The sequence below is a fragment of the Trichomycterus rosablanca genome, chromosome 22 (assembly GCF_030014385.1).
Source record: "Trichomycterus rosablanca isolate fTriRos1 chromosome 22, fTriRos1.hap1, whole genome shotgun sequence".
Lineage (NCBI taxonomy): Eukaryota > Metazoa > Chordata > Actinopteri > Siluriformes > Trichomycteridae > Trichomycterus > Trichomycterus rosablanca.
The window spans coordinates 9,273,535-9,292,972 of NC_086009.1; the positions used below are offsets into that span (position 1 = coordinate 9,273,535).

At 41.7% G+C, this 19,438-nt stretch overlaps 1 protein-coding gene across 1 annotated transcript; it reads right to left on the bottom strand.

The window, feature by feature from the left end:
- Positions 1 to 8,348: 8,348 nt before the first annotated feature.
- Positions 8,349 to 19,192, bottom strand: si:busm1-163l24.3 (E3 ubiquitin-protein ligase DTX3L). The gene is made up of 3 exons (XM_063018976.1): positions 17,119 to 19,192; positions 13,380 to 13,597; positions 8,349 to 8,625 (listed from the first exon to the last, which is right to left on the bottom strand). The coding sequence occupies exons 1-3, from the start codon at positions 19,021 to 19,023 to the stop codon at positions 8,550 to 8,552; spliced, it is 2,199 nt and encodes a 732-aa protein (XP_062875046.1). The 5' UTR covers positions 19,024 to 19,192; the 3' UTR covers positions 8,349 to 8,549.
- Between the last annotated feature and the right edge of the window lie 246 nt (positions 19,193 to 19,438).

Here is a 19,438-nt window from a genome sequence, read left to right on the forward strand (position 1 = left end):
AAACGGTTTGGGGGATTTGAAACTCCTAATTAATACTCAGACCCCACAAAAAGAGGTAAAAACAAATGTTTGGGAAGATTGAGGGGTCTGAAACTCCTAATTAATACTTGGACCCTACAAAAAGTGATAAAAACAAATGTCTGGGGGGGACTGAAGGGTCTGACTTTCCCAATTAATACTTGGACTCTACAAAAAGAGGTAAAAAAAAAACAAATGTTTGGGAAAATTGGGGGTGTCTGACTGTCCTAGTAAATACTTGGACCACACAAAAAGTGGTAAAAACAAATGGTTGGGGGAACTAAAGGCTCTGACCCTCCTAATTAATACTTGGACACCCAAAAAAGAGGTAAAAACAAATGTTTGGGAGGAATGAAGGGTCTGACTTTCCCAATTAATACTTGTACACCCCAAAAAGAGGTTCGGGGGGATTGGGGGTTCTGAAACTCCTAATTAATACTTGGACCCCACAAAAAGAGGTAAAAACAAATGTTTGGGGGGACTAAAGGCTTTGACCCTTCTTTTGAATAAATAAATCCCAACAAAAGTGGTAAAACCAAATGCGCTGGGGGAACTAAAGACTCTGACCCTCCTAATTAGTACTTGGACACCCCAAAAAGTGGTATAAACAAATGTTTGGGGGGGAATGAAGGGTCTGACCCTCCCAATTTATACTTGGACACCCCCAAAAAGAGGTTTGGGGGATTGGGGGGTCAGAAACTCCTAATTAATACTTGGACCCTACAAAAAAAGGTAAAAACAAATGTTTGGAACAATTGAGGGGTCTGAAACTCCTAATTAATACTTGGACCCTACAAAAAAAGGTAAAAACAAATGTTTGGAACGATTGAGGGGTCTGAAACTCCTAATTAATATTTGGACCTCACAAAATTAGTTAAAAACAAATGTTGGGGGCGGGGGTGTGAAGGGTCTGACCCTCCCAATTAATACTTGGACCCTACAAAAAGAGGTAAAAACAAATGTTTGGGATGATTGGGGGTCTGATTCTACTCATTAATACCTGGACCCCACAAAAAGAAATACAAAAAATGTTTGGGGGGGATTGAAGGGTCTGACTTAGAAACTCCTAATTAATACCTGGATGCCACAAAAAAAATTAAAAACAAATGTTTGTGGGGGATTTGGGAAGGGGGGGGGGTCTGACCTCCTTATTAAGACTCCACAAAAAGAGGTAAAAACACATGTTTGGGGGCAATTGGGGAGTCTGACTGTCCTAGTAAATACTTGGACCCCACAAAAAGAGGTAAAAACAAATGTTCGGGGGAACTAAAGGCTCTGACCCTCCTAATTAATACTTGGACACCCCACAACAAGTGATAAAACAAATGTTTGGGGGGGGTTAAAGGGTCTGACTTTCCCAATTAATACTTGGACCCCACAAAAAGAGGTAAAAACAAATGTTCAAGGGAGAATGAAGTGTCTCCTAATTGTTACTTGGACACCCCAAAAAGAGTTTTGGGGGGATTGGGGGTTCAGAAACTCCTATTTAATACTTGGACCCTACAAACAAAGGTAAAAACAAATGTTTGGAAAGATTGAGGGGTCTGAAACTCCTAATTAATACTTAGACCCCACAAAAAGAAGTAAAAATAGATGTTTCGGTGGATTGAAGGGTCTGACCCTCCTTACTAATACTTAAACCCCACAAAAAGTGCTAAAAACAAATGTTTGGGGGGACTAAAGGCTCTGACCCTCCTAATTAATAATTGGACACCCCAAAAAGAAGTAAAAACAAATGTTGGGTTGAAGGGTCTGACCCTCCCAATTAATACTTGGACCCCACAACAAGAAATAAAAATAGATGTTTCGGGGGCATTTGCAGGGTCTGACCACAAACAGTGGTAAAACAAATGATTCTCCTCTTTAATACTTTGACCCCCCAAAAAAGAGGTAAAATCAAATGTTCGGGGGACTGGAGGTTCTGATTCTCCTCATTAATACCCCCCACCCCCTTTAAAAAAAAAGTGATAAACAAATGTTTGGTGGAATTGACCCTCATAATTAACACTTGGGCCCCACAAAAACAGGTAAAAACACATGTTTGAGGGGGGTTAAAGGGTCTGACTTTCCCAATTTATACTAGGACCCCCCAGAAAGAGGTAAAAACAAATGTCCGGGTGGGGGGTTGGGGTGTCTAATTTTCTTCATTATTACTTGTGTCCCCCATAAAGAAGCAAAATTTATATAAAGTTGACCCCCCTTACTTTCCCAAATGCTGTATCACTGTATAATTCACACTCTGGTTATAACAGATTATAATACTACTTGTCACTGAAGTGAAAAGGACGAAATTCAACTATAAACCAGGAATAATGGTGACAGTTCTGTGTTTTGGGGGGAAAAAACACCACCCAACAAACACAGTGCTTAAATAATAACATGTACCTGCATTCTGCACACTAATGTCTGTAAAATCAGTGTTAATCTCTCACTGGGTGCCTAACTAAACATTAAATGGAACCTTATATGAACAGATACATACACTGATCAGCCATAACATTAAAACAACCTCCTTGTTTTTACACTCACTGTCCATTTTATCAGCTTCACTTACCATATAGAAGCACTTTGCAGTTCTACAATTACTGACTGTAGTCCATCTATTTCTCTGCATGCTTTGTTAGCCCCCTTTCATGCTGTTCTTCAATGGTCAGGACCCCCACAGGACCACTACAAAGTAGGTATCATTCTCAGCACTGCAGTGACACTGACATGGTGGTGGTGTGTTAGTGTGTTGTGCTGGTATGAGTGGATCAGACACAGCAGCGCTGCTGGAGTTTTTAAATACCTCACCGTCAGTGCTGGACTGAGAATAGTCCACCAACCAAAAATAACCAGCCAACAGCACCCTGTGGGGAACATCCTGTGACCACTGATGAAGGTCTAGAACAGGGGTGTCAAACTCACGGCCCGCGGGCCAGATCCGGCCCGCCGCGTCATTTGATCCGCCCGCGAGAGCTTAAACGACTTTATGATTGTTGTGATGGTTCGAGTCGTTACAGAGACGCGCTTATAATTTAATGCGCTCCTGCGCCTTTAAGAGACAACGTGACATCGTAGTCATGGCAACTAACTTTAACCTTCGCTAAGAAGCCATGTGACTTTTACGGCAAAGAGAACGCGGGGTAGCGTAGTCAGTAATGTAAACAATAATAAATAAATACAAATAATTATATTGCAATATAATACCCAAGCATTGTCTGTAAGTAGTGGCGTTTATATTCTCAGTTGTTAGTAAATGTTTAGTGAGTATATCACAGCGTTTTAGTTACAAATTTACTGTAATTAAATACTGTTGTTACGTTACTATAGCAATTAGTATCTTTACACACAATTTTAACTCGTTATTTTACGTTTGGTTAAATCTCATATTGTACCAGATGTAACACTTGACTACAGCTGTGTGCCTTTACTGTATTAAGTTCTTTATTGTTTTTATTGTTTGTATTTTTACACACAGTGTATCACACAGCTGGGAAGCAAATAAAACCGACTGTATTCTGAAGAGAGCTGTCTGTCTGTCTGTGTCTGTCTGTCTAGCTGAGCAAGGGGGATAAACTATTAGTGAGGGCAGAATGATTGTCTTAAAAATACACTGTAAAATCCTAAATAAACTGCATCTTTCAAAATGCATGCTGATTTTGTGACCTGCAAAGTGACACAGCCCACCAGTAGATGATGTTACACATATTTACACATGATCCTAAAATGTACAAGAAGATAAGTAAGAAAATTAAGCATGAGGAGGAAATTTAATGAAAGTGAAAACAAGTTTGTGCTTCAGGAAGAGAAACCGGTGCGTCTTTTGTGTTATGAGGCTGTGTCTGTGGTAAAGTAGAACAATATAAATGCAGAATTCAGCCTCCAAGAAAAACATAATGAGTTTGACACCCCTGGTTTAGAAGATGACCAACTCAAACAGCAGCAATAGATGAGTGCTCGTCTCCGACTTCACATCTTCAAGGTGGACCAACTAGGTAGGAGTGTCTAATAGAGTGGACAGTGAGTGGACACAGTATTTAAAAACTCCAGCAGCGCTGCTGTGTCTGATCCGCTCATACCAGCACAACACACACTAACACACCACCACCATGTCAGTGTCACTGCAGTGCTGAGAATGATCCACCACCTAAATAATACCTGCTCTGTGGTGGTCCTGTGGGGGTCCTGACTAGGGGTGGGTTTATAAAATCGATTTTTCGATTCGAATCGATCTTTATTTGAATTATCCGATATCGATTCATATAAACGTGAGATCGATCTTTTAAATACGCCCCTTTTTACGGTGTACACGGAGATCTGGGCATTGTACGGCCCGCGGGCCACATCCGGCCCGCGAGACATCCCCAACCGGCCCGCATGAGGTTCGTGGCAAATACAAATTAGACGTAAATAAAGGTACATCACACATGCAATATAACAGGATTGATTTTGACGGGAGCGCTGTGTCTTTAAATATCCGGAAGTTTTGATTCACGTATGCGCATGTGTGCGCGAGTGTGTGGAGCTTCACCGTAACAGAACAGAACTGAATGTGACTAACCGTGAAGTTTTTAACAAGACATGAACTTCTGAAGTATTTATTAAGTCAGGTGTAACGCTGGTTAAGGATCCCAATTTAGGCTTTAAATCGCGGTACAAAACAGAAATACAAGAGCATGAATGATGCGGAGCATCACACCTGAAACTTTTATAAAGTTTAACACATCCAGAACTGAAGCAGTCAGGACCAGCTTTGTGATTTTAATAAGAATATCCAACAATAACAACGGACTGAAATTAGACTAAAAACAAAATAGTATAAAAACCTGCACATTTTGTTCTCATTTGTTTTTATTTTTATTTTATTTATTTCTTTGTTTAAATAGTGAAATAATGTTGACGTTTTTTTACGCTTACTTCTAATTTTGTGATTGTAACATCTAAACATTAACATTTTCAGCATTTAGCAGACGCTTTTATCCAAAGCGACTTACACAATGAGCAATTGAGGGTTAAGGGTCTTGGTCAGGGACCCAACAGTGGCAACTTGGTGGTGGCGGGGCTTGAACCGGCAACCTTCTGTTTACTAGTCCAGTACCTTAACCACTGAGCTATCACTGGCCCTATTAACAGCTTATCAAAACTGCACAATTTACTGCTTTTAATAAAGAGTGGGCAGTAGTCTAGTGCTTAAGATACTGGACTAGTAATTAGAAGGTTGCTGGTTCAAGCCCCTCCACTGCCAGGTTGCTGCTGTTGGGCTGACTCTAGCGCGTCTGTTCTGTACCATAACAGAGAAGGTGAATAAAGTTTTATGCTCCCGACGATCTGTTATGTGCCGTGTATTTGTTCCTTTATTAATCCAGTGCATTACTAAGACACTCGGTTACAGTAGTTTGGGAGAGCAGACAGACTCATCTGAGATTCTTCCTGGTGATAGATGGTGTAGTGTGAAACCCTCTATCACCGATCACTCGTGCAGTGTGAACTGTACAGCGACCCAGACCGGCAAATCAGAAAGTCGTGTAGTGTGAACTTGGCATAAGCTGTGCAACAGCCAGGTGTATGTTTACATTACATGTACACTGTTGTAGCGTGTCAGACATATAAAATAATAATAATTAAAAAAATAATGTTACTGTTTTTTGTTTTGGATAAATTATTTATGTAAAAACAAATATTTTTTAATAATAAATGTTCTTTGTACAATTATCACATTTGTTCTGTGAACATCTGTACATATTGAAACAAAACCTGTTAATGTAACTCAAATATGCCTAAATGTGTTGAATCGAAAATCGAATCGAGAATCGAAAATCGAAGATCGAATCGAATCGGGACCTTGTGAATCGGAATCGAATCGATCCAGGAAATTAGTGGCAATACCCAGCCCTAGTCCTGACCATCGAAAAACAGGGTGAAAGCAGGCTAAAAGTATGTAGAGAAACAAAAGGACTACAGTCAGTAATTGTAGAACTACAAAGTTCTATATGGTAAGTGGAGCTGATAAAATGGACAGTGAGTGTAGAAACAAGGAAGTGGTGTGTGAAAAATGTGCAGACTTTTCATTTATAAACAATAGCAAAGTTGTTGCCCTTAACACATCAGGTCATTGTTTTTCAATGGAAATGCACAAGTCGCAGAAATTTGTTTACACGTTTGCTTGTTCACATGAATTTAGTTTCTTAAACATCTGGAATTCAAAGAAAGAGTCGTAGCATTGTGTCTCTCCTCTCTCCCCATACCTGACCTTATTAACGTCCATAATCTTATTACACACCACACCATCGTCTACATATTAAGGCTTGTTGACACTTGTAGAGCTCCTGTGTCAGCTGCTATGTCTTCCATTTATATGCCAACCTGTCACAGGTCCACCTTAAATCTGTCCATGAATGCATCCATGCTTGGCCATTGTATGCCAATGACTGGCTGCTTTATCACAGCAAGATCCTTTTTGGGCACACTGCTTTGTCAGCACATGTGACCACTCCAATGTTTGAACTATATAGCCGTAAGTACATCAACACCCCTACTAATTACTGAGTTTGGGTGTTACAGTCACACCTAATGCCAACATGTAAATAAAACCAATTATATAACTTTGTGGCAACAGGTAATGAAGGTTTGCTGTTTGCTGTTTCAGTATGAGCGATGGGACGAGTGACGCCTTGTTACAGAAGCATGAGGTGAAGCCACACACCTGCAAGAACCTAAAATGATCACATTTGCAGGATGCTTGACCAAGGCCGCTAACAAAAAGAGGGTAGGAGCAAATGAATATGATGGATAAAATAACAAAAACATCTGCATCCCTTAAAGTAGAAAGTAAATAGCTAAGAACCAAAAACTGGTTGTCAGATAGGAAGCTCTAAAACCCAGTGTGGTTCAATATGTTTCCATCGTGACAGTCGAAACTAGTGCCACACCACTGAGTTCCCTTAAAAAAAATATACAAAGTATGCTGATATCCCACACAAGCAGAAAACCGGACTGGACCAAGCCTGGCATGACGGTTCCAGAGGAAGAGACCAGAACAGGAGCTGGCAAGTCTGTGGGTCTTCGTTGTCGCATTTTTTGTTTCAAAATTCTCCACACATTCTCTATTGGGGACAGGTCAGGACTGCAGACAGGCCAGTCCAGTACCCGTACCTTCTTCTACGGTACGGTAAGCCATGCCTTTGTAATGTGTGCAGCATGTGGTTTTGCATTGTCTTGTTGAAAAATGCATGGACGTCCCTTGAAGGCAGCATATGTTCTCTAAGATCTCAATGTACGTTTCTGCATTAATGCTGCCATCACAGAAGTGTAAATGACCTTTACCAATGGCACTGACACAGCTCCATACCATGACAGACCCTGGCTTTTGGACTTGTTCCTGATAACAGTCTGGATGGTCCTTTTTGTCTTTGGTCCGGAGCACACGGCGTCTATTCTTTTCAAGAAAGGCCTGGAATGCTGATTCATCTGACCACAATATACGTTTCCACTGTGTAATGGTCCATCCTAGATGCCTCCAAGCCCAGAGAAGTCGACAACGCTTCTGGACATGGTTAACATAAGGCTTCTTTTTTGCACAGTAAAGTTTTAAGTGGTATTTGTGCATGTAACTCTGTATTGTAGTGCTTGACAAAGGTTTGCCAAAGTAATCCCTCACCCATGTGGTTATATCAGCTATTGTTGAGTGGCGGTTCTTGATGCAGTGCCATCTGAGGGAGCGAAGATCACAGGCTTTCAGCTTAAGCTTGCACCCTTGGCCTTTACACACTGAAATTCCTCCTGATTCCTTGAATCGATTAATGATATTATGCACTGTAGAGGGAGAAATATGCAAATCCCTTCCAATCTTTCTTTGAGGTACATTGTTTTTAAACATTTTAATCATTTTCTCACACATTTGTGGACAAACTGGAGATCCTCTGATCATCTTTGCTCATCAAAGATTCAGCCTTTCCTGGATGCTGCTTTTGTACCAAACCATGATTACAATCACCTGTTGACATCACCTGTTTAAAATTGCATCATTATTTAGTTTTTTCACCTCATTACTAGCCCTAAATTGCCCCCGTCCCAACTTTTTTTGGAATGTGTTGCAGGCCTGAAATGCAGGAATGAATGTTTATTAACAAATGAAATGAAGTTGAGCAGATAAAACATGAAATATCTCTGCTTCAAACTGTCTGCAATTAAATAAAAGTCAAAGTAAATGTAAGAAACTGTGTTTTTATTATATTTTCTTTGCATTTTCCATACTGTCTCAACTTTTTCTGATTTGGGGTTGTATAAAACATTAAGGAATTACAGCATCACAGATACAATACAATGCAAAAATGCTTTTATTTGTAACAAATAAACACTTCAGATTAAGAAATTAAGAAATTAAAGTGCAATAAGCTGCTAATAAAAATCCTGATTACAAAAAATACAATAATACTATTGATACTAATAATATATACATTTACAATAAGCAAAAGGTGCTTTTTAGATTAAAATAAAATACAAATAAGGCTTCTGTTATTGTAAAAAGTACCATCATTTCACTGTTTGATTCAAACTGCTTCGATCCCACAAGCTTTCAGCGCGTCAGACAAGTCATTAAGATATGTAGAGTCTGGATATCCATTCCTGAATGCACAAACATACACACACAATTATAAAAGGATTTTTAACAGTGGTCAATCCCTGCAGATAATGTCTTATACATTAAACTACACTGATCAGCCATAACATTAAAACCACCTCCTTGTTTCTACACTCACTGTCCATTTTATCAGCTCCACTTACCATATAGAAGCACTTTGTAGTTCAACAATTACTGACTGTAGTCCATGCATGCTTTGTTAGCCCCCTTTCATGCTGTTCTTCAGTGGTTGGGACTCTCCCAAGACCACTACAGAGCAGGTATTATTTAGGTGGTGGATGTTTCTTAGTACTGCAGTGACACTGACATGGTGCTGGTGTGTTAGTGTGTGTTGTGTTAGTATAAGTGGATCAGACACAGAGTTTTCAAACACCTCACTGTCACTGCTGGACTGAGAATAGTCCACCAATGTCTAATAGAGTGGACAGTGACTGGACACAGTATTTAAAACCCCCATCAGTGCTGCTGTGTCTAATCCGCTCATACCAGCACAACATGCACTAACACACCACCACCATGTCATTGTCACTGCAGTGCTGAGAATGATCCACCACCTAAATAATACCTGCTCTGTGGTGGTCCTGTGGGGGTCCTGACCATGAAGAACAGGGTGAAAGCAGGGTAAAAAGCATGCAGAGAAACACATGGACTGTGTGTTGTGCTGGTTTGAGTGGATAAGACACAGCAGCGCTGCTGGAGTTTTTAAACACCTCACTGTCACTGCTAGACTGACAATAGTCCACCAACCAAAAACATCCAGCCAACAGCGCCCCGTGGGCAGCTTCCTGTGACCACTGATGAAGGTCTAGAAGATGACCAACTCGAACAGCAGCGATAGATGAGCGATCGTCTCTGACTTTACATCTACAAGGTGGACAGACTAGGTAGGAGTGTCTAATAGAGTGGACAGTGAGTGGACACGGTATTTAAAAACTCCAACACACACTAACACACCACCACCGTGTCAGTGCAGTGCTCAGAATGATCCACCACCTAAATAATACCTGCTCTGTAGTGGTCCTGGGAGAGTCCTGACTATTGAAGAACAGGGTGAAAGCAGGCTAAAAAAGTATGTAGAGAAACAGATGGACTACAGTCAGTAATTGTAGAACTACAAAGTGCTTCTATATGGTAAGAAACAAGTAGGTGGTTTTGATGTTATGGCTGATCAGTGTATACATATTGAATGAATGGGTTATGAAACCATACACACAAGAAAAGATACAAGGTACAAGTGTTTTGTGTTTTCATTCATTCTTTCATTGTCCGTTTTACCCCTGCTTTACCCTATTTAGGGTTGCAGTGGGTACAATTCCCTGGGTGAAATGCAGGAACCACCCTGGACAGGTTGCCCGTCCTTCACAGAGCATGCTCACACACACCTAGGGAAATTCCAGTTGCTCCAATTAACCTGACTGCATGTCTTTGGACACTGTAGCACCCGGATAAAACCCACTCAGACATGAGGAGAACATGCAAACTCCACACAGAAAGGACCCGGACTGCTCGACCTGGAAATCGAACCCTGGACCTTCTTGCTGGAAGGCACGTGTGTCAAACTCAAGGCCAGCAAAGTGACCGCATCCTGCCACTAGATGGCAGCATTTCCGCAGCAGCCTTTAACTGAGGCGGTTTTCCAACAAGTGATGTTGAGAAATATTTACAAATAATCCCAAAATGTAGACAGACATCCCAAGTCTCCCGGAAGTTCCGGGACTCTCCCGCATATACATATACACTCCCTGATGCCCGCAAGTCAGATAAAATCTCCCGGAATCTAGAATGAGACTTTATTCCAAGATCACGTATTAAATCCGTTATCTGATATACAATCTAGCGTACTGTGTAGGGAACATAAATCAATTGTCTAATATACTGTCTAGTGCACTATGTAGGGAACATAAATCCGTTATCTGATATACAATTTAGTGCACTATGTAGGGAACATAATTAATTATGTAACACACTATCTAGTGCACTATGTAAGGAACACAAATCATCATCTAGTTTCAGTGTATCACAAAAGTGAGTACACCCCTCACATTTCTGCAAATATTTCATTATATCTTTTCATGGGACAACACTATAGACATGAAACTTGGATATAACTTAGAGTAGTCAGTGTACAGCTTGTATAGCAGTGTAGATTTACTGTCTTCTGAAAATAACTCAACACACAGCCATTAATGTCTAAATATCTGGCAACATAAGTGAGTACACCCCACAGTGAACATGTCCAAATTGTGCCCAAATGTGTCGTTGTCCCTCCCTGGTGTCATGTGTCAAGGTCCCAGGTGTAAATGGGGAGCAGGGCTGTTAAATTTGGTGTTTTGGGTACAATTCTCTCATACTGGCCACTGGATATTCAACATGGCACCTCATGGCAAAGAACTCTCTGAGGATGTGAGAAATAGAATTGGTGCTCTCCACAAAGATGGCCTGGGCTATAAGAAGATTGCTAACACCCTGAAACTGAGCTACAGCATGGTGGCCAAGGTCATACAGCGGTTTTCCAGGACAGGTTCCACTCGGAACAGGCTTCGCCAGGGTCGACCAAAGAAGTTGAGTCCACGTGTTCGGCGTCATATCCAGAGGTTGGCTTTAAAAAATAGACACATGAGTGCTGCCAGCATTGCTGCAGAGGTTGAAGACGTGGGAGGTCAGCCTGTCAGTGCTCAGACCATACGCCGCACACTGCATCAACTCGGTCTGCATGGTCGTCATCCCAGAAGGAAGCTGACGCACAAGAAAGCCCGCAAACAGTTTGCTGAAGACAAGCGGTCCAAGAACATGGATTACTGGAATGCCCTGTGGTCTGACGAGACCAAGATAAACTTGTTTGGCTCAGATTGTGTCCAGCATGTGTGGCGGCGCCCTGGTGAGAAGTACCAAGACAACTGTATCTTGCCTACAGTCAAGCATGGTGGTGGTAGCATCATGATCTTGGGCTGCATGAGTGTTGCTGGCACTGGGGAGCTGCAGTTCATTGAGGGAAACATGAATTCCAACATGTACTGTGACATTCTGAAACAGAGCATGATCCCCTCCCTTCGAAAACTGGGCCTCATGGCAGTTTTCCAACAGGATAACGACCCCAAACACAACCTCCAAGATGACAACTGCCTTGCTGAGGAAGCTGAAGCTAAAGGTGATGGACTAAACCCAATTGAGCACCTGTGGCGCATCCTCAAGTGGAAGGTGAAGGAGTTCAAGGTGTCTAACATCCACCAGCTCCGTGATGTCATCATGGAGGAGTGGAAGAGGATTCCAGTAGCAACCTGTGCAGCTCTGGTGAATTCCATGCCCAGGAGGGTTAAGGCAGTGCTGGATAATAATGGTGGTCACAGAAAATATTGACACTTTGGGCACAATTTGGACATGTTCACTGTGGGGTGTACTCACTTATGTTGCCAGCCATTTAGACATTAATGGCTGTGTGTTGAGTTATTTTCAGAAGACAGTAAATCTACACTGCTATACAAGTTGTACACTGACTACTCTAAGTTATATCCAAGTTTTATTTCTATAGTGTTGTCCCATGAAAAGATATAATAAAATATTTGCAGAAATGTGAGTGGTGTACTCACTTTTGTGATACACTGTATACTTTCTAGTGCACTGTGTAGTGAACATGAATGCGTTATCTAATACACTATCTAGTGCACTATGTAGGGAACATAAATCCGTGATCTGATATACAATCTAGTGCACTACGAAGGGAACATAAATTCATATCTAAAATACTATCTAGTGCACTATGTAGGGAACATAAATCCGTTATCTGATATACAATTTAGTGCACTATGTAAGGAACCTAAATCTGTTAACTAATACGCTACCTAAAGCATTATGTAAGAAACATAAGTCTATTATCTAGTACACTATCTAGTGCACTAAGTAAGGAACATAAATTCTTTTCTAATATACAATCTAGTGCACTATGTAGGGAACATAAATCAGCTCCTAAAAGTTCTGTTATCACCCATATCCATTTCAGCTTTTTTTTTTGAGGGGGGGGGCTTGGGGGGTCGAGGTCTGGGTCCGGGGGTACCTCCCTGAAATAAGTTTTTGCAACTTGGGATGTCTGTGTACAAGAAGAGAAAATTAAAGCAGAAGAATTTAATGAAAGATGGATAATAAAGTGAATACAAGTTTGTGCTTCAAGATTGTGTTATGAGGCCGTGTCTGTGATAAAGGAGTACAATATAAATGTAGATATACTGTATGTACATTATAATTTTACCATATAAATTTGGCATTTTGACACCAAATACAGAATTTAGCTCCCAAAAAAACAACAAATTGTCCAAGACTTAAAAGGCAGACTGTAATCACAGCAGGATACGTTACAGTCGGCCCATTGAGGGCCACCATAATGCAGATGTGGCCCTCAGTGAAAATGAGGTGCTACCCACCAAGCCACCGTGCCACCTAACTTTTTGTCTTGACCTAACTTAACCTGTTGCACAGTATTAAGGTCCTACGAACCTGAATTAGTTCCTTGCCTCTGATCGCTCTGATGAGTCTACTTCAGGTATTGCAGTTTACTCCCACTTGACCTTAAGTGTGAGTGAAAGGTTATAGTGGAGGTGATACCCTGAGATGAACTGGCATCCTGCCCTGGCCTTGCTTAAACCCAGTAAATTCCCATCACCTCTATGTTACTTCATAAATCCGACATCCACCCTTTTCTGTAATCATAAATTTCAAATGTGAACTGCTTTGAACTGAAACTTACCCACTTTTGCCTCCTGAAATATTGGTCTTATGGGGGATTCTGTTCCAGGCTATTTTTGCTGTACTTCCCGTCTTGGTCCCTGAGCAAACTGTAAATATTAACCCCTGCTTAAATGCTTTGTCCAGGCATTGCAGTAAGGCCCGCCCTTTTGAGTTTAGCGGCAAATAGGCCTCAAATACACCTCCTTGGAATGGTGACCCGGGGTTAGGATGTTCTTCCTGTAAGAAAAACAAGTCACAATGTAGGTACATAATAATATATTCTGTTATACAACTCCTTAGCTGCACAACCATACACCGATCAGCCATAACAACAAAACCACCTCCCGGCTTCACTTACCATATAGAAGCACTTTGTAGTTCTACAATTACTGACTGTAGTCCATCTGTTTACCTGCATGCTTTGTTAGCCCCCTTTCATGCTGTTCTTCAATGGTCAGGACCCCCACAGGACCACTACAGAGTAGGTATTATTTGGGTAGTGGGTCATTCTCAGTACTGCAGTGACACTGACATGGTGGTGGTGTGTTAGTGTGTGTTGTGCTGGTATGAGTGGATCAGACACAGCAGCACTGCTGGAGTTTTTAAACACCTCACTGTCACTGCTGGACTGAGAATAGTATACCAACCAAAAATATATCCAGCCAACAGCGCCCCGTGGGCAGCGCCCTGTGACCACTGATGAATGTCTAGAAGATGACCAACTCAAACAGCAGCAATAGATGAGCGATCGTCTCTGACTTTACATCTACAAGGTGGACCAACTAGGTAGGAGTGTCTAATAGAGTGTACAGTGAGTGGACACGGTATTTAAAAACTCCAGCAGCGCTGCTGTGTCTGATCCACTCATACCAGCACAACACACACTAACACACCACCACCATGTCAGTGTCACTGCAGTGCTGAGAATGATCCATCACCTAGAATAATACCTACTCTGTAGTGGTCCTGTGGGGGTCCTGACCATTGAAGAACAGCATAAAAGGGGGCTAACAAAGCATGTAGAGAAACAGATGGACTACAGTTAGTAATTGTAGAACTACAAAGTGCTTCTGTATGGTAAGTGGAGCTGATAAAATGGACAGTGAGTGTAGAAACAAGGAGGTGGTTTTAATGTTATGGCTGATCAGTGTACAGGGCCTTCAGGCAGGCCAATCTAGCACTCAGTAGAACTCTCTAATTATACAGCTATGTTTTATAACACATTTAAAAAAAAACATGGGTGATGCTGATAAATATTTGTTTTAGCATTAAAGGGCATTAATACACGCCTATGCTATGTCAAAGCCTTGCTTTACACTGGTAACAGTCTGGATGTTCCTTTTCTTTATGGGACCAAAGTATCGCAATGTACATTATTTCTATAACATGAACATGTTAGGATGTGGCAACATGAAGGATGTGGCAACCAATGTTGTTTTAATAGCTATGTAATGATAGCTATTAAAGAAGCCTAAAAATTTTTTATATACGTATATATATATATATATATATATATATATATATACAGTGTATCACAAAAGTGAGTACACCCCTCACATTTCTGCAAATATTTCATTATATCTTTTCATGGGACAACACTATAGACATGAAACTTGGATATAACTTAGAGTAGTCAGTGTACAGCTTGTATAGCAGTGTAGATTTACTGTCTTCTGAAAATAACTCAACACACAGCCATTAATGTCTAAATAGCTGGCAACATAAGTGAGTACACCCCACAGTGAACATGTCCAAATTGTGCCCAAATGTGTCGTTGTCCCTCCCTGGTGTCATGTGTCAAGGTCCCAGGTGTAAATGGGGAGCAGGGCTGTTAAATTTGGTGTTTTGGGTACAATTCTCTCATACTGGCCACTGGATATTCAGCAAGGCACCTCATGGCAAAGAACTCTCCGAGGATGTGAGAAATAGAATTGTTGCTCTCCACAAAGATGGCCTGGGCTATAAGAAGATTGCTAACACCCTGAAACTGAGCTACAGCATGGTGGCCAAGGTCATACAGCGGTTTTCCAGGACAGGTTCCACTCGGAACAGGCTTCGCCAGGGTCGACCAAAGAAGTTGAGTCCACGTGTTCGGCGTCATATCCAGAGGTTGGCTTTAAAAAATAGACACATGAGTGCTGCCAGCATTGCTGCAGAGGTTGAAGACGTGGGAGGTCAGCCTGTCAGTGCTCAGACCATACGCCGCACACTGCATCAACTCGGTCTGCATGGTCGTCATCCCAGAAGGAAGCTGACGCACAAGAAAGCCCGCAAACAGTTTGCTGAAGACAAGCAGTCCAAGAACATGGATTACTGGAATGCCCTGTGGTCTGACGAGACCAAGATAAACTTGTTTGGCTCAGATGGTGTCCAGCATGTGTGGCGGCGCCCTGGTGAGAAGTACCAAGACAACTGTATCTTGCCTACAGTCAAGCATGGTGGTGGTAGCATCATGGTCTTGGGCTGCATGAGTGTTGCTGGCACTGGGGAGCTGCAGTTCATTGAGGGAAACATGAATTCCAACATGTACTGTGACATTCTGAAACAGAGCATGATCCCCTCCCTTCGAAAACTGGGCCTCATGGCAGTTTTCCAACAGGATAACGACCCCAAACACAACCTCCAAGATGACAACTGCCTTGCTGAGGAAGCTGAAGGTAAAGGTGATGGACTAAACCCAATTGAGCACCTGTGGCGCATCCTCAAGTGGAAAGTGGAGGAGTTCAAGGTGTCTAACATCCACCAGCTCCGTGATGTCATCATGGAGGAGTGGAAGAGGATTCCAGTAGCAACCTGTGCAGCTCTGGTGAATTCCATGCCCAGGAGGGTTAAGGCAGTGCTGGATAATAATGGTGGTCACACAAAATATTGACACTTTGGGCACAATTTGGACATGTTCACTGTGGGGTGTACTCACTTATGTTGCCAGCCATTTAGACATTAATGGCTGTGTGTTGAGTTATTTTCAGAAGACAGTAAATCTACACTGCTATACAAGTTGTACACTGACTACTCTAAGTTATATCCAAGTTTTATTTCTATAGTGTTGTCCCATGAAAAGATATAATAAAATATTTGCAGAAATGTGAGGGGTGTACTCACTTTTGTGATACACTGTATATATATATAATATATATAAATATATATATATATATATATATATATATATATATATATATATATATATATATATATATAATTCAAACTTAAATAATAAAATTTTGTATTACAATGTTAAAAAAGTTTTTTTTTTTTTTTGTTTACGCATTTTCTCCCTCTTTTTCTCCCGACTTTAGTGCGTCCAATTGCGTCATGTTTCTCCGGCTCTGATTGAGGAGAACGAAGCTAACCCACGCCCCCTCCGACACTTGGGCAGCAGCCGCATGCATCTTCTCACCAAGTGCATATGCGGATCAGCACTGTGTACGAAGAGACACACCCTGATCAGCGCACTCTTTCCTCGTCTCTGTGCAGGCGCCATCAATCAGCCAGCAGAGGTCGTAGTTGCATCAGTTATGAGAGAGTCCCTATCCGGCTTAATATCCCCACCCCTATATGAACAACAGGCCAATCGTTGTCCATGTGGCTGACTCGATACAATGCTTTCGAGATCCCAGGTCTGGTGTTCTAGTGTGTGTTTTTACCGCTGCGCCACCTTAGCGACATAAATCTATTATCTTATAACATACTGTCCATACTTTCTGGTGGTTAGATTATTTCCCAAAAAGTAATATTGACTACTATGAAGAAACACTTACCCCTTGAATGCCATCAGGTATGCGGTAGGTGATCTTGACTGTTGGGTATCGATCATGGCCTGGTAATGTCAGCGACAACTCCACGATCGTCATAGTGCCGTGAATCCCTTGTTCCCTTTTTTGTCCCTTGGAAGCTTCTTTCCCTGTAACCTTCTCAATCTTCTGCTCCACTCTATGTGAATGCACTGGCATCTCCGGTAATGACTCCTTGACTGCCTTCACTTCAGAGCATGTCATGCATTGAGCATGAATTGGGAGACACTGAGGGCACAGGAACACACCACAACTTGTCTGCACCACACGTGGACTACTCTTTCCACAGACACAGGTCTCTGGCTGGGTATGGACTGGACAGTTGGTCTGTTTTCCAGTCACTGAGGCTGCACTTATGGTTTTCTGTGTTGTAGGTGTTGAAGGCCTTTGTCGGTCAAACAAAATTCCTTCGTTTACCCTAGATGATTTGCTTTCCAGAGTGCTAGACTTGCTTGTTTTCAAATGTTCAAGCCCATCCTTTTTAAGCTTCTCCTTAACAACTGGTTTGTGTGGCTGCATAGAACTTGGTCTCCAGTGCTCCGACTGGAAGGCTTTAAATTGACCAGCCATATTATCCTGAGTATTCTTACTGGTTAGATTTGGTGTAATCTGACTATTCCTTTGAACTGAAGTGTGGCTAGGTGTCTTAGCTCGACCCTGATCTATACTTTCCTGAGTGATATTGACCACAGGTCCAGAATTTGATACTTCACTATGAAACACTTCTTTCAACATTTTAATGGCCTGCGAACAAAGCGATTTAGGCCCACTCAAGACAAGAGTGTCTGTTAGACTTTTTATTAAGACTTTGCGGAAACGTGAGCGTATATGAGAGCAGAATGCCTCTAACACCTCGTCATATTTAGCCACACCAAGATCTGCCAGCTTTAGCTGCTTAACACAAAAGTCTGAAGCAACTCTGTCAACTAGCTCTTGAAGTTGATGCTGACGTTCTTCAACCGTGGAAGAATCTGTTCCCTTTAAACCAACCACAACTTTATTCTTGTCTGTCTGGCTTTCTGACACTTTTAGATCGGAAATCAATGCACTTATATCAGAGTGATAAGCCACTTTCATGTAGTTCCACATAACAGCAGGTACAATGAGTTCTCTTGATACAGTCTTAACCCTACTAAGGCTACTTGATCTTGTCCTTCTATAGGAACCTGACCTCACACTCTCACTGATTCCATTTTCTTCATTCGCCTGCTTTGGTGAAGGCAGTCCAGAGAAACTATTAACCCTTTTTAATGAAGATGTAGAGGTAGTTGAAGATTCTGCTGTAGATACTAAACTCTTGATGTGTCTGTCAAGATCTGATGGGGTATCTGAAGATGTACAGGGTGGTAATGTAGAGTTTGCTCTGCTACCGCTGGTTTTCAATGTACCCGTAAAACACAGAGGATCCATCTTCCGAAACAAGATATCCTCTCTTTGATTTGCCCCTGCACCTGTGCGAGAACTCATTTGACTGGTCTGGTCGCAATTAGCCAAACCTTCAGTGCCTAGACAGGACCTTGAAGGTGGGCTTGGTCTAAACGTAGATGCCATAGTTGAGTTTAAATCTTGGCACTCTCTGGCTCTTCCTCTTTCTCTGGGACGAACTACTTGTATGCCCATTTCAAAGTTCTTAAATCGAGCTGCCAATTTATATTCCTCACAAGCCCTTCTTTTTTGTCCAGTAACAGAATTGCTTAATTTAGGGGACATCACACTGGATAAAATATCCGCCCTTGCTCCCTCTGGCTCAGACGTTGGGGAGTTAGATGGGTTAGATGAAACTGAAGTTTCTTCCCTTGCTGTTAGGTCTTTTTCCTGCTTATCTAATGAACCAAGCAGGAGGATCTGTTTGGCCTGAGATACTTCACTCATCTCACCTACTAAGTAGACATAGGATTGATCTAAGCTGAGTACAACTTTCGGCAACAATAACTGCAAGTCTTTAAATGCCTCAGTGTGTCCTCCGTGCAGACCGAGAACACTCCTTGGAATCTGCGCTCTTCTCAAATTACTTTCCAGCTGCTGGTAAAGCTGACTCAGCTCCTTGCGGGCCTGGTTTATGTGATTCTCCTCCTTTGACCCTGTTTTGCTTTTCGACTTAGACTGCAAATACAATGTGGTGACTCCCTCAGAAGTCACATCTACAACACATACGCCATAGTCTTGCAATATACGCCTGTATTCTTTACTTTTGCTGCTAAGATATGCAAATATATCAGCGTCCATGATCAGAGAAAGAGCCTCCTCATTATTTACATCTCTCCAGTCTTTTATTCTTTCATCAGGG